Source organism: Herpailurus yagouaroundi, unplaced genomic scaffold (assembly GCF_014898765.1).
Source record: "Herpailurus yagouaroundi ecotype Mexico unplaced genomic scaffold, PumYag 246, whole genome shotgun sequence".
Taxonomy (NCBI): domain Eukaryota; kingdom Metazoa; phylum Chordata; class Mammalia; order Carnivora; family Felidae; genus Herpailurus; species Herpailurus yagouaroundi.
The window spans coordinates 4,931,979-4,945,429 of NW_024412463.1; the positions used below are offsets into that span (position 1 = coordinate 4,931,979).

The following is a 13,451-nucleotide window of genomic DNA, read 5'->3' on the forward strand; positions in this document are numbered from 1 at the left end:
CTCGCCTCGCGGCGCTGCGCTCCCCGCGCTCCCCCGAAGTGGCTGCGAGCCGGCCGCCCACTTTCGGGGCTTGGGGGACCGAGTGATGCGCGCCTGCTGAGGCCACGCCGAGCCGCGGCCGCCGCAGCTTCGCCGGGTCAACTTTCCCCCCGCCCCCCCCCCCCCCCCCCCCCCCCCGCCCCGGCCCCGCTCCCCCCCCCCCCCCCCCCCCCCACGCCGCCTCCCGACCCGGCCCTTGACCCGCCCCAGAGCCACCTCGGGTGCGCGCGCTTGGGTGAGGGGGCTCGCCGGCTGCCCGGGATGGCTTCCAATTTTAATGACATAGTGAAGCAAGGGTACGTGAGGATCCGGAGCAGACGCCTGGGGGTAAGTGTCGACCCTTTTTTTTTTTCCCCCTTCTTCCCTTTTCGCTGCTCGCGCGTTCAATTGTCTTCCTGGGTCGCCAGCATCCCTGGAGGCTGGAAGGAGGTCCCCAGCCGCGCCGGCGAACTGCCCCCGTGGCTGTCTCAGCCCAGATGCACCTCGCCGGCGGCTGCCCCTGGGAGGCCGGGTCTAGGCGTGTCACGGAGCTATCTTTATCTCTTGGGCGTCTCGGCTTTCCGACGGTGGCCGCGTGTGCGGCTTCAGTGGCCACTGGAGCCCGTCTCCTGGAAATAAATATTTCTCGGTAGCCAAGGGAGTTAGAGCGGAGAGGCCGGCCGGGGGTGCTGAGCCCGCCCGAGGCCCCCGGTGCCCCCCCCCCCCTTGCCACTCGCCGCCAACTTAACTTTTCCGGGGGATGGGCGGCTGGCTCAGAAAAGAGGGCAGGCGCTCTCGGTGCCAACAGGGTCCGAGCCCCTCCGACCCCCGCCCCGCAGAGATTGCGGCCGAACGGAAGGTCTCCTCGGGCTCCGAATCCCGGACGAAGACCCGCCTCTGACCCAGGTGTTGGCACAGGCGGCGTGGCCTGGCCGGCCTGGGGTGGATTTCCTCTGGTCCTCAGCCCGGGTGGTGGATTTCTGTTGCTGGAAAACACAGCGGGAGCCCAACGGGAAGATTCTTTAGGGTGGAACCCGATACCTGCCCAGAGGAAGTGCTCCCTAAACACGTAGCACAGGAATGAATGAACCCGAGGGCACCTGTAGGGGACAGATGCTGGCATAGGGATGGCTCCCCCCTTAAAACTCTCTCTCTTTTGCCCCCTTTCCCTTGCTCGCCGTGGATAGGGCTTCAGAGACAACTCCTTCTGCTTCTCTTTGAGACTGAGTGTTGATGAAGGAAATTCTCCAGAGACGGGGGAGCACACTGGAATGATTTTTTTAACCCCTGATTTCAGGCTGCCTCCTTTCGCTTTGCCTTGTGTCCAGTACTGTCGCTGTTTTTGTTTGTTGTGTGTGTTTGGGTGGCCGGGTTCGGGTGGGGGAGGGGCAGAAAGTTTACTTTAGTCATGTCTGAAATGATAATATCAGCAATGATGTGCAATGACCACACTGGGAGTTACAGTGAGAAACTGAATGTCTTCCTCTACAAATCTGTGTCATTGGCACCTTTCTCTTACTTGGTCTTTGTAGTTTTTTATGTGCCAGATAATTTTACTGAAAACTGAAAAGGAATTTCGCAGTGGTAATCAGCTAGGGAGGATGGTAGGAAACATCTGTAATTATTAAAAACTCTTGCCTGCTTGGTTTTGACCCTCTGCTTTCTTGCTTTCTTTTTTTTTTTCCCCCTGCCGGTTACCATGTTTTAGCAATTATGTCCCGTGTTATTGTGAGTATATACATCTATAATTACGAAGAAATGTAACCGAGCTAACCGGTCTCTGTCAGCCCTATGCAAGTTTCCTTGATCTTTTCTGCTATGCAAATATCATCAACAGCAGGAGCAACTATTGTTAGGGTGCTTAACCTAGTGACTCCCCCGGCAAAAGGCAAGAAATAGTAGGAGCTTTATATTTCTGATAACCTTATGGGCCAGCCGAGTTGTTGCCATTCTTAAGGGAGCATTAAGAAATGCAGTCCTAATTTTAGATTTACTCCATCATGTCAGTTGAGGAAATTGATAAGAGACATCCATTCTGTGTTAGGGAGCATTCCAAATGGTAGAAGACATGCATTATTAATGCGCAAAATGTGAATTATTCATAAGGATCAGAGTTTATGCCAAATTGTGACACGTGGTGATTTATTTGAAAGACTAGTTACCATAACTTTCTAGTTTATGGTAATTGAGATTATTTTCTATATTATTACAGCTGACATAATATGGTCCTATATGTGTGCCAATGTTTACAGACAGATATTTGGAGCAGAAGGAAAGGAAATAAAGTCGAGTTTGTATTCATTTTATATTTTGCAGTACATTGGGTGCCAGTGAGAAGTCTACTTTTCTAGGATTTATTCATTCTGTCTGTGTTAACACTCGAGTAGATTTTAGAATATCTATGCAATGATGGTTATTGCTCATGGAAAGGTCAAAGATACAATCAACAAAACCCGGTCTTCTTTATTAACACCGGTTTTATCACCAGTTAATTTTTTTAAGTGATTTGATGATGTAATTTATTTATATGAACTAAAGAGGCTGATTCCACAGTTGCCAGAAAACACCGCGAACTCAACTTTTCATGGAGCCTGCACGCAATGGGGGGGAGCGCTTCCGGGAAATGCATAGAGACCCTCTGTCTAGAGTGAGAAGTGTTCGCGGTATTAGTCCAGGCTGCATATAGCCTAGAATGGCCCGTAGCACGTGTAAGTCTCAGCCAGCACTTGGGCATTAGGTCTGGTACAGAGTAGGCACTTATACGTGCATGTTGGACTAGAGGGTGATGCGTGACTTTGCAATTCAAAAGCTTCTTGAGGAACTAATATGACATAGTAGTTTCATTAATGGAATCCAGACAAATGTGTGTGGATTAGAACCATGTTTGGGAGGGTTTATAATTAAACAAGAAAACACCATTTCATGGTGAGCAGCTGTTCTGCTAAGGAATGCTCCCTCAGATTGGGAAAAGGAGGAAAGAGAGCCAATTTTGCTTCTATTACTCGTTAGCTCCATGGCCTTGACCTCTTTTACCCTCAGTTTTCTAATCTATGCAATGAACACGATTTCGTAATGTTGGGAACATTGACTAAGATGATATGTATGAAAATCTAATGAGAGTATAGCATTGATTCTGATTAAAATATTTGTTTGGTACGAGCAAAGGTGAGTTAGGGTTGGAGGAAGGGTGGGGGGGTTGTAGATATCTTTCTGTCTAAAAGTGTCCCATAAATGGCATAAATGGTTTTTCAGTTCTAGATGGTTTCATTGGGTGAAGTTTTTACAAATTCCATAGATTTAAGTGATTTTACAATGGGACAGGAGACATTTTAAGACCGTCTCCATTCAAATGGACCAAAGATAAGCGCTCACTTTTAGTTGAGATCTTCTGTAGTTGAAGTGATTAAGCAATCGTTGTACGTATAGACTTACTTTTTTCTGTAAACATCAAAAAGGTTAATGAAATTCAGCTCATTTAACTCGAAAGTCTCAGTATCTTCATATCTCATACCTTCATCTACATTGTTCATGGAGATCTCAAGCTGTGCTCGGGATACTGTGTTTGTTGAGGAATGTCTGTGCCACAATTTGGGGGGCTTTGGCGGTGCAGGGATTGGGGGGAGGAAACAGTTGTCTGCACTTATCTGGCTAATCCACAAAAGGCACTAAAAATTTTATTCTTAGCAGGGTGGCGAATCGGGCGATTTGCACATCATTAACCTGACTAAGTGTGTGGCTTAGACGGTATCCTATGACTCTCTTCACTTGGTTTCTTCTTTTGCAACCGAGAGAATTTCTAGTCAGTAATTGCCATGTAAGCCTCAGAGTTTAAATTCAGACCTGTTCACGTCATCTACATGCAGTCTCTCGATCACTCGCCTTTAAATACATTCTGGATGTTCTTGTACACCAGGAGCTTCTTCTCCTGTCTGGCCTGCATCCCTACCTAGACGTCTAAGAGTCTTCAAACTTAATACATCCAAACCCTTGATTGTTTCATCCAGACTTCTCCCGGAGTCTGCAACTCAGCCACTAGAGGTCCCAAAATTTTAGTTGCCCTGGTAAAAATGAATCCAGTAGGCAAGCAAATGGCAAACAAGCAAACTTAGGGCACATTTCTGTCTCCTTTTATCTCCTTCTGACAACCAGTCCATCAGGAGATCCTGTGGGCTCTGTCTTTGAAATATATCTACATTCTGTGTCACATATTATCCATCCCTTCCACCCTGGTCCAAGTCCCCATCATCGCCTCCCTGTAATATTATAATAATCTCCTAATTTGTCTCCCTGCCTGCTCAGACCACCAGTCCCTTTCCCTGCAATTCATGGGAAGAGACTTACCTTGGGCTTGAAGTTCCTATGCTGACTGAGAACCCTTTCTCCTGCTGTTCCCTCTGCTTGGAATGCTGTTCCCCCAAGTATGGCTTCCCCCTTCCTGGATGGCTTCCTTATCTCCTTCAGTCTTTCTTCAAATGCCACTAGCTCACTGAGGCCTTCCAGATCCTTAATTTTGTTTGTTGCCTCCTCCTGCCCACCCAAATCCTTCCATTGCTTCTCTCTAGGCTTATCATCCCCTCACGTACTGGCGTGTTGGTTTTATGTGTTGATTGCCTGTATCCCCCCCATAGCACAGGAGGCTCCATGAGGGCTGTGACTTCTCTATCTTTTAATTCGAGCTGAATCCCAGTGCTGGAATGGTGTGTAGCACTTTATCAGCAGTCTTCTTGATGAAGATTTATTGAGCAAATGAATGAATGAATCCATTAGTGCAAACTGGCTTAAGAGCATACACTCTGACATGAGACCGTTAAAATCCTATTCAGCGACTGATTATGTGACTTTTTGGTGAATTTCTTAACATGTGCGAGCCTCAGTCTTCTGCAAAAATAAGGATACTCATAATACCCACCTAAAAGATGATCCTTACAGAGGTCTTAACACAATGGTTTGACACAGTGGAAACCTAATTAACGTTTCTTTTTACTTACTTACTTACTTACTTACTTACTTTATTTATTTATTTATTTATTTATAATTTTGGGGGGGGGGAGGGGCAGAGAGAGAGGGAGACACAGAATCTGAAGCGGGCTCCAGGCTCCAAGCTGTCAGCATAGAGCCTGATGCGGGGCTCGAACTCACGAGCTGTGAGATCATGACCTGGGCCGAAGTCAGACGTTCAACCGACTGAGCCACCTAGGCGACCCCCTAATTAATGTTTCTTCCTCGTCTTTCTCACTACCAGTGCTGTTAGGGACGATGATGGTTAGGTGGTTATTATGTTTCCTGTTTCTACTGCAATAAGCTTTCATTCTCCAAGAACTTGCTGTTTAGTTTGGAAAACAAACTTAATACCCGTGCAACAATTAATGTAGAAGCACAAATATTGGTTGGCAGTGAGGCTAGGTATAGAAAGAATATTTGCCTTTGTAAGATTTTTCACAAGCCTTAGATAAATGACAGAGGTAACCAGGGACAGAGAAACCCCTCTCCATGGAACTTCAGTTTGAATGAGCTCATCAGACGAGGGGGAATTTCTGTTAATTTGGGGATCTTTCTCTTGGACGGCCGAGAACGGATTTGAAAAATTGGTTAGTTAATGGCCAGATTTTAGGCAGAATATTTTCTTACTCTTTTATTTCCCTATTTGACCAGATCCACTATGCCCAAGCAGCTATAATATTTAGGGTTTGGGGATCCCTAGGTGATTCATAGAGAATCCACTGTTTTTATGGTACCTGGACAGAGTTATGGCCATAATATCAACATTCAACCATTCAGTGAGATACATGGAGCACTGTTTTTCTTCCTCAGGAGAAAGAGGTTCGACTCTGCAGTAGTGAAATTCACGGTCCTATACACTGGATACACACGCCTAAGTCAGGACCACTCAGTGTCCCCATGTGAATCCATTTCTGCGGCTTCTGTGTCAGAAGTGCTTTTCAGCTGGTATTTTAGTCATCTTTATTTGATGGGCCGGGTGGATGTTATGATTAATTATGCATAAACCAACCTTTCATCCTCCTCCTTAAAACTGAATTAAGCAAAGAATGGCCAATTTAGTGACTTTGTATGTAGGCATAAACCGGATTCCTGATGTGATGATTCCCCCCTACATCTGCCAATGTATTTTTTTTATCGTATACATTCATTGACTAGAAATGTTTATTTTTCAAGTAGCTTTGTAATTTTTATGGAAAATCCTTATCTTGGATATTTTAAGAATTTAGTTTTCATTTGGGGCTGTATTTGATTTCATTTTTTTTTTAAATCATTCATCACATATTTATTGAGTGCATGCTAGTGTTAAGATCAGGGTAAACCATCAAGAGGTCCAGTCTCCATCCTGAAGGCCTGACAGTCTGTTTTTGGACTTGTATTGGTTTTTTTTTTTTTTCAAAATTTTTTTAACATTTTAATTTATTTTTGAGAGAGAGAGAGACAGAGCACAAGTGGGGGAGGGGCAGAGAGTGAGAGGGAGACACAGAATCCGAAGCAGGCTCCAAGCTGTCAGCACAGAGCCTGAGGCAGGGCTCGAACCCACACCATGAGATCATGACCTGAGCTAAAGTTAGACGCTTAACCGACTGAGCCACCCAGGCGCCCCTGGACTTGTATTGTTAACACGAGGTTAATATATTCACTGTACTTGAGGGTGAATTAGTCTGAGCAACAGGTCAAATATTGAAGTGCAGCGATCTGTGCAGAAATCTCCCCGTTCTGTTTTTGTGAAACGAGGGAGGTCAAATTTGATTTTCCTCTTATTTCAAGGAATTGGATTCGAGTTGGGTGGAAATAAAGCCTTTGGATATTCTGAGCCAGGAAGAGATTATGATGCTTCCCTCCTGCAACCCGTGTTCCTCTGAAATTCAAAATGAAATTGTGAGTTTAGAAATGCCACGGATGTGTGTGAATGTGGAAGTTAAAATAGCTTCTTTCTAGAATGTAGATGGCTAAATTTTGAGTAAGTATCGGGAAGCTGATCTTTGCTGAGTAGTGGGGAGACTGTCTTTATTTTACTAGTGTTCTAAGCCTCTCTTCATGCCCTGGTTGCCAGAGAACATAAATGTTAGCTTGTGTGTACTGTGTTCATGAGTGGAGTCCTTTAAGTAAGCTCTGGGATAGAGTGCAGGTGACCTTCCTGGGGTGGTGCTTCATAACTTTGATCAGATTCTTTGGAGGTCTGGACCACCCTGCCCACCAGGCCTCTCACCTCCCACAATTTCCACAAGATTAAGAACCACTGTCTCATTTTTTAATTTTTTTTAATGTTTTTATTTATTTTTGAGACAGAGAGAGACAGAGCATGAGCAGGGGAGGGGCAGAGAGAGAGGGAGACACAAAATCCGAAGCAGGCGCCAGGCTCCGAGCTGTTGGCATAGAGCCTGACGTGGGGCTCAAACCCACGAACCGCGAAATCGTGACCTGAGCCGAAGTCGGACGGTCAACCGACCGAGCCCCCTAGGTGCCCCAACTGTCTCATTTTTTAAAGGAACGTTTTTTAAATTTTATTATTTATTTACTTTTACTTTTATTTTTATTTCTATTTTTATTTCTATTTTTATTTTAGATAGAGTGCGTGCGTATGGGAGAGGGGCAGAGGGAAGGAGAAAGAGAGAATCTTTTTTTTTTTTTAATTTTTTTTTAACGTTTATTTACTTTTGAGACAGAGAGAGACAGAGCATGAATGGGGGAGGGTCAGAGAGAGAGAGCGAGACACAGAATCTGAAACAGGCTCCAGGCTCTGAGCTGTCAGCACAGAGCCCGATGAGGGGCTTGAACTCACGAGCCGTGAGATCATGACCTGAGCCGAAGTCGGACGCTCAACCGACTGAGCCACCCAGGCGCCCCGAGAAAGAGAGAATCTTAAGCAGGCTCCACGCTCAATGTAAAGCCAGACTTGAGGCTCGATCCCACGACCCTAGAATCATGATCTGAGATGAAATCAAGAGTTGGATGCTCAACCAGCTGAGCCACCCAGGCTGTTGATCTTTTTATTTTATTTTATTTTATTTTATTTTATTTTATTTTAATTTATTTATCTTTGAAAGAGAGAGAGGGAGACAGAGTACAAGCAGGGAAGGGGCAGAGAGAGGGAGACACAGAATCCGAAGCAGGTTCCAGGCTCTGAGCTGTCAGCACAAAGTCCCATACGGGGCTTGAGCTCGTGACCCACAAGATCGTGACCTGAGTCGAAGTCGGACACTTGATGAACTGAGCCACCCAGGTGCCCCAAACTTTAGATAATAGTAGGTTCACATGCAGTTGTAGGAAATAATGCACTGGAATCTCTCCTACCCAGTTTCTCCCAGTGGCAACATCCTTGAAATGTATAGTATAGTATCACAACCAGGATACAGCCAAGAGATAGAACATTCCTTCACCACAGGGTCCTTTATGTTGCCCTTTTATAGCTTCTCCTCCTGTTTCCCTTCCCACAGCCCTAAAACCTTGATGACCACGAATCTGTTTTCCATTTTTATAATGTTACCATTTTGAGAATATTCTATAAGTAGAACCGTAGGTATGTAACCTTTTGGGATTTGGGGGGGATTTCCTTTTATTTATTTATTTATTTTTTACTCCACATACTTCTCTGGAATTGCCATGATTATTGTGGCTGTCATGGTTCATTCCTGTTTTTTATTTTTTAATGTTTATTTATTTTGAGAGAGAGAGTGAGCAGGGGAGGGGCAGAGAGAGAGGGCGACAGAGAATCCCAAGCAGGCTGCACGCTCAATGCAGAGCCCAACATGGGACTTGAACCCACGAATCAAGAGATCATGACCTGACTGAAACCAAGAGTAGGATGCTTAACTGAGTGAGCCATCCGTGTGCCCCGCCCATTCCTTCTTTTATTGCTAAATAGTATCCCATGGAATGGATGGACCATAGTTTGCTTAGCCATTCATCTGCTGAAGGACATTTAATGTGGTTTCCAGGTTGGGGCTGTTATGAATAAAGCAGATATAAAAGTTTGTGTGCAGATTTTTGCAGGAATATAGGTTTTCATACCTCTAGGTAAATGGCACTCTAGGGAGTGCTACTGTTGGGTGGTATTATAGGTATTTGCATGTCTAGTATTTCTATTCTTCCCAGTGTTTGTACCATTCTGTGTTCACACCAGCAATGTATGATCTGGTTTCTCTGCATCCATACCAGCATTTGATGGCACCAGTTTTTGGTGTCCTCGCTGTTTTTTATTTTAGACATTCTGATGTGTGTGTGGTGATATCTCATTGTGGGTTTGATTTCCATTTCCCTAACGGGTAGCAATGTTGAGCATCTTTTCATGTCTTATTTGCCATGTGGACCTACATTTTGGTAAAATGCCTGTGTATGTCTCTTGCCCATTTTCTAATTGGGTTGCTTATTTTGTAACTGTTGGGTTTTGAGGGTTCTTTATATATTCGAGATAGCAGTCCTTTCAGACCTGTGGTTCTCAAATGTTTCCTCTCAGTAGGTAGCTTAGGTAGTTTGTCTTTCCCACCTTCTAAACAAGGTCTTTCATAGAGCAAAGAGTTGTTTTTTTAATGTGTATTTATTTTTTGAGAGAGAGAGCGAGAATGTGTGCACGTACGGGGGAGGGGCAGAGAGAGAGGGAGACAGAGAATCCCAAGTGCGTTCTGCACTACCACCACAAAGCCCAATCGAATAGCTTGAACCCACGAGCCTTGAGATCATGACCTGAGCTGAAGTCTGACGCTCAACCGACTGAGCCGCCCGGGCGCCCCAGAACAAAAGTTTTTAATTGTGATGATGTCCAGTTTATTCCTTTTTTGCTTTTGTGGGTCATGCTTTCGGTAGTAACACTTAGCCCAGACCAAGATTCCACATATATTTTTGTAGATGCTTTATAGTATTACCTTTTACGTTTCAGCCCATGATCCAATTTGAGTTAATTTTTGTAGAAGGTGTGCTTCTAGGTCTGGGTTCATTTCTTTGTCTACATATGGCCAATTGCTGCAGCACCATTTGTTGAAAAGGCTGTCTTTTCTCCACTGAGCATATTTAGGTGTTTCTATTCTAAAGTCCCGTATTCTGTTCCACTGCTCCGTATGCCCGGATATGTGCAGCAGTATGACTCTATGTGTCTATATGTGTAGCTATACAATAAGTCCAGAAACAGATAAGACGGATTCCTCCCACTTTATTTTTCTTTCTCAAAATTGTTTTAGGTATTCTAGTTTCATTGCATTTTGATATGAATTTTAAGATAATCTCGACTATAGTTTCCACACGTCGTGCTGGAACACCTCTTTCCTCTCCTCTCCTCTCCTCTCCTCTCCTCTCCTCCCTTCCCCTCCCCTCCTCCCCTCTTCTCCTTTTCTTTCTTTCTTTCTTTCTTTCTTTCTTTCTTTTTTTCTTTCTTTCTTTCTTTCTTTCTTTCTTTCTTTCTTTCTTTTTCTTTCTCTCTCTCTCTCTCTCTCTCTCTTTCTTTCTTCTGCTTCTTCCCCTTCCTCCCTCTCTGTCTCTCTTTCATAATTGAATTGATGCATTGTTTTTTCCATGGTGGAAATAGCATACATTTGGGACTGACACTTACTTTTGGATCTCAACTTGGCCACTTACTGAGTCTATGGCCTTGAGGAAATTGCATACTCTTTCTGAAACTTTGCTTCATCATGTACATAAATAAGGTTAATAATACACTTCTCATAAAAGGTAAGTGTATCAAACTCTTAACCCTATTCGTGACTTACAGTAGTAGGAACTTAATGCCTGGCGATAATGTTGAGTTTTATTTTTTTATTGTCGAAAGATTGAGGTGATATTTCTTGTTCATTGTCTTTCAGAAAAATAAGCTGGTAAAAATGAATTCACTCATACCTCAGCAGAAGAATCATGGCTTTTGTAATGAAAAACAGAAGGCATTTTACTTTCCTCTTGCTGCTAATTTTATTATTTTTTGATTTTTAATTTTTAAAAGTTTATGTATTCTGAAAGAGACAGAGACAGAGAGAGCACGAGCTGTGGAGGGGCAGAGAGAGAATCCCCGGCAGGTTCTGCATGGTCTGTGCAGAGCCTGACCTGGGGCTCGAACTCACCAACCATGAGATCACCACCTGACTGAAATTGAGAGTTGGGACACTTAACTGACTGAGCCACTTGGGCGCCCCACTGTGAACTTCAGTAATACATTTTTGCAGCATTGGGCTTATGAAATGCCATCTTAGAAAATACAGAGTTGAATATATTGACAAAATGGCAGACCTTTGAGTGAAAGCCTGACCACAGTATTCTTGCCTGTTAACTCTCACCGTGGTCTCCGAATGTGGGAATTGTATATCTTGAGAGAAAGAAATTATTAGGGCACTAAACAACATTGAATCATAAAATGAGAATAAAAGCACTATTTCTTATTCAACTCATCTCAAAGAGCTGATAACCTGAAGGCCTTTTAATAGAGAAGGAGCCACCGTTGGGTGCAGAGGCTTCGAGTGGCAGTCTTCTGTTTTATTGTATTCATTAACTTTATATTGCATGAAATTTTACATTTAACTTCTAGTGATAATTGGTTTTCCATTTGAGATAAAAGTGTGTGGCTTCCTCTTTAAATGAGCTTATTTAATCTACAAAGTGAAGTTATTTAATGGATAATGAACTCATATCCATGAAATGGCAAAAACAGTGAAGGTAGGTGGTGAGCTCTTAGGGACCGCACGAATCCAAATGGCGGCCTGTGCGTGACTCAGGATAGTTGTCTTTCTCTCCTGAAGTAGGTTTTGTAACCCTTCTTTGTAAAACGTGCAGTTGTCATATAGCTTGATTTTGTACAAATATCTTAAAAATCGGGTCCTAAGAACAAATACCCCATGTACTCAATACCATCCTCTTAAGAAACTTATACCTGAGGGGCACCTGGGTGCTCAGTCAGTTAAGCATCTGACTTCGGCTCAGGTCACGATTTTGCGGTTCACAGGTTCAAGCCCCACGTCAGGCTCTGTGCTGACAGCCCCGAGCCTGGAGCCTGCTTTGGATTCTGTGTCTCCCTCTCTCTCTCTGCCCCTCCCCTGCTCACACTCTGTCTCTATCTCTCAATGATAAATAAATGTTAAAAAATTTTTCAAAACACAAAACTTCTGGGGCACCTGGGTGGCGCAGTCGGTTAAGCGTCCGACTTCAGCCAGGTCACGATCTCGCGGTCCGTGAGTTCGAGCCCCGCATCGGACTCTGTGCTGACAGCTTAGAGCCTGGAGCCTGTTTCGGATTCTGTGTCTCCCTCTCTCTCTGCCCCTCCCTCGTTCATGCTCTGTCTCTCTCTGTCTCAAAAATAAATAAAAAAAACGTTAAAAAAAAATTAAAAAAAAAACAAAACACAAAACTTCTATCGGATATCACCATAATGTAGCATAGTATATATGTCACTTCTCACCCTAAATCTCCCCTCCCCAAATATATCTCAGATTTGCCCAAGCCTTTATTTTGTCTTCTCTTCATTTATATGTAACAACGAATACTTTAGAGGTTAATAGAAAGAGAAGTAAGTCTGTCCTATGGGCAGACTGACTCAAATTAAATTGAAACACTAGTAGGAATTCTGAGCTTTCCCTTCATACAACTTTCACCGTTTAGGAAAGCAATTAAAGTCTAAAACTGCAGTTTATTATCTTAAAGCCACATATTAATTCAATAAAAGAAATTTATTTTAAAACCTTGAAGAAATCACACCTCTTTGAGTCCCCTAGCAAAACTGAGGCTTCCTATGAACAGTCTCTTCAGGGTTCAAGGTGTCTGTCTGTAAATATGCAGATATTTTATTTTAAATTTTTTCATGTTTGTTTATTTTTGAAGGAGAGAGCGACAGAGTGTGAGCGGGAGACGGAGAGGGGCAGAGAGAGAGGGAGACACAGAATCCGAAGCCGGCTGCAGCCTCCCAGCTGTCAGCACAGAGCCTGACGCGGGGCTCGAACTCACGAACCGTGAGATCATGAGCCGAAGTCTGACCGCCTAACTGGCTGAGCCACCCAGGCTCCCCCATATATGCAGATATTTTAGCTGATTTGCCCAAGAACCACCTTTTGAGCCTGGGTTGTATTCTACCAACACTGGCTCCAAACTGAGATGTTAGGAAACTAGTCTAGTTCTCAGAGTCCGTGAATTCAGATGTAAAATGTGGTGGGAAGTGAGGCTTGAAAGGAACGTGTTCTGGGGACTTTGCCCTGAGAGGTCTTCATCAGTTTGAATAGATCTCCATTAATGGCTCTCCTCTCTGATTTTCTCCTGCCTGGTTCTCTCTTGGTCTCCAGATCTTAACTTTAGAATTCCTGCCTCAGAACGACCTGCCGTGACCGCTACAGCTAAAAAGTCTTTTCCTCACATCCCTCTAGAACATTGTTCTATTTGAGAGTATGCACAGGATATTTACATTTTCTTAACATTTGTGCCAGATATTTTTCTTCATAATTTTTTGGTAGATTATTTCTTTTCCCACT

The 13,451-nt window shown here is 43.9% G+C and overlaps 1 protein-coding gene across 2 annotated transcripts in view; it reads left to right on the plus strand.

The window, feature by feature from the left end:
• The first annotated feature begins 102 nt into the window (after positions 1-102).
• Positions 103-13,451, plus strand: part of DOK5 (docking protein 5) — a 153,645-nt gene continuing 140,296 nt past the window's right edge. The window contains exons 1-3 of one of the 2 annotated variants that reach the window (XM_040459642.1): positions 103-152; positions 199-366; positions 6,787-6,897. In XM_040459642.1, coding sequence (XP_040315576.1) covers positions 301-366; positions 6,787-6,897 — 177 coding nt within the window. In that variant the 5' untranslated portion in view covers positions 103-152; positions 199-300. Of the gene's footprint in view, positions 153-198; positions 367-6,786; positions 6,898-13,451 lie in introns of those variants that run through there. The other variant, XM_040459641.1, reaches the window with a different exon arrangement.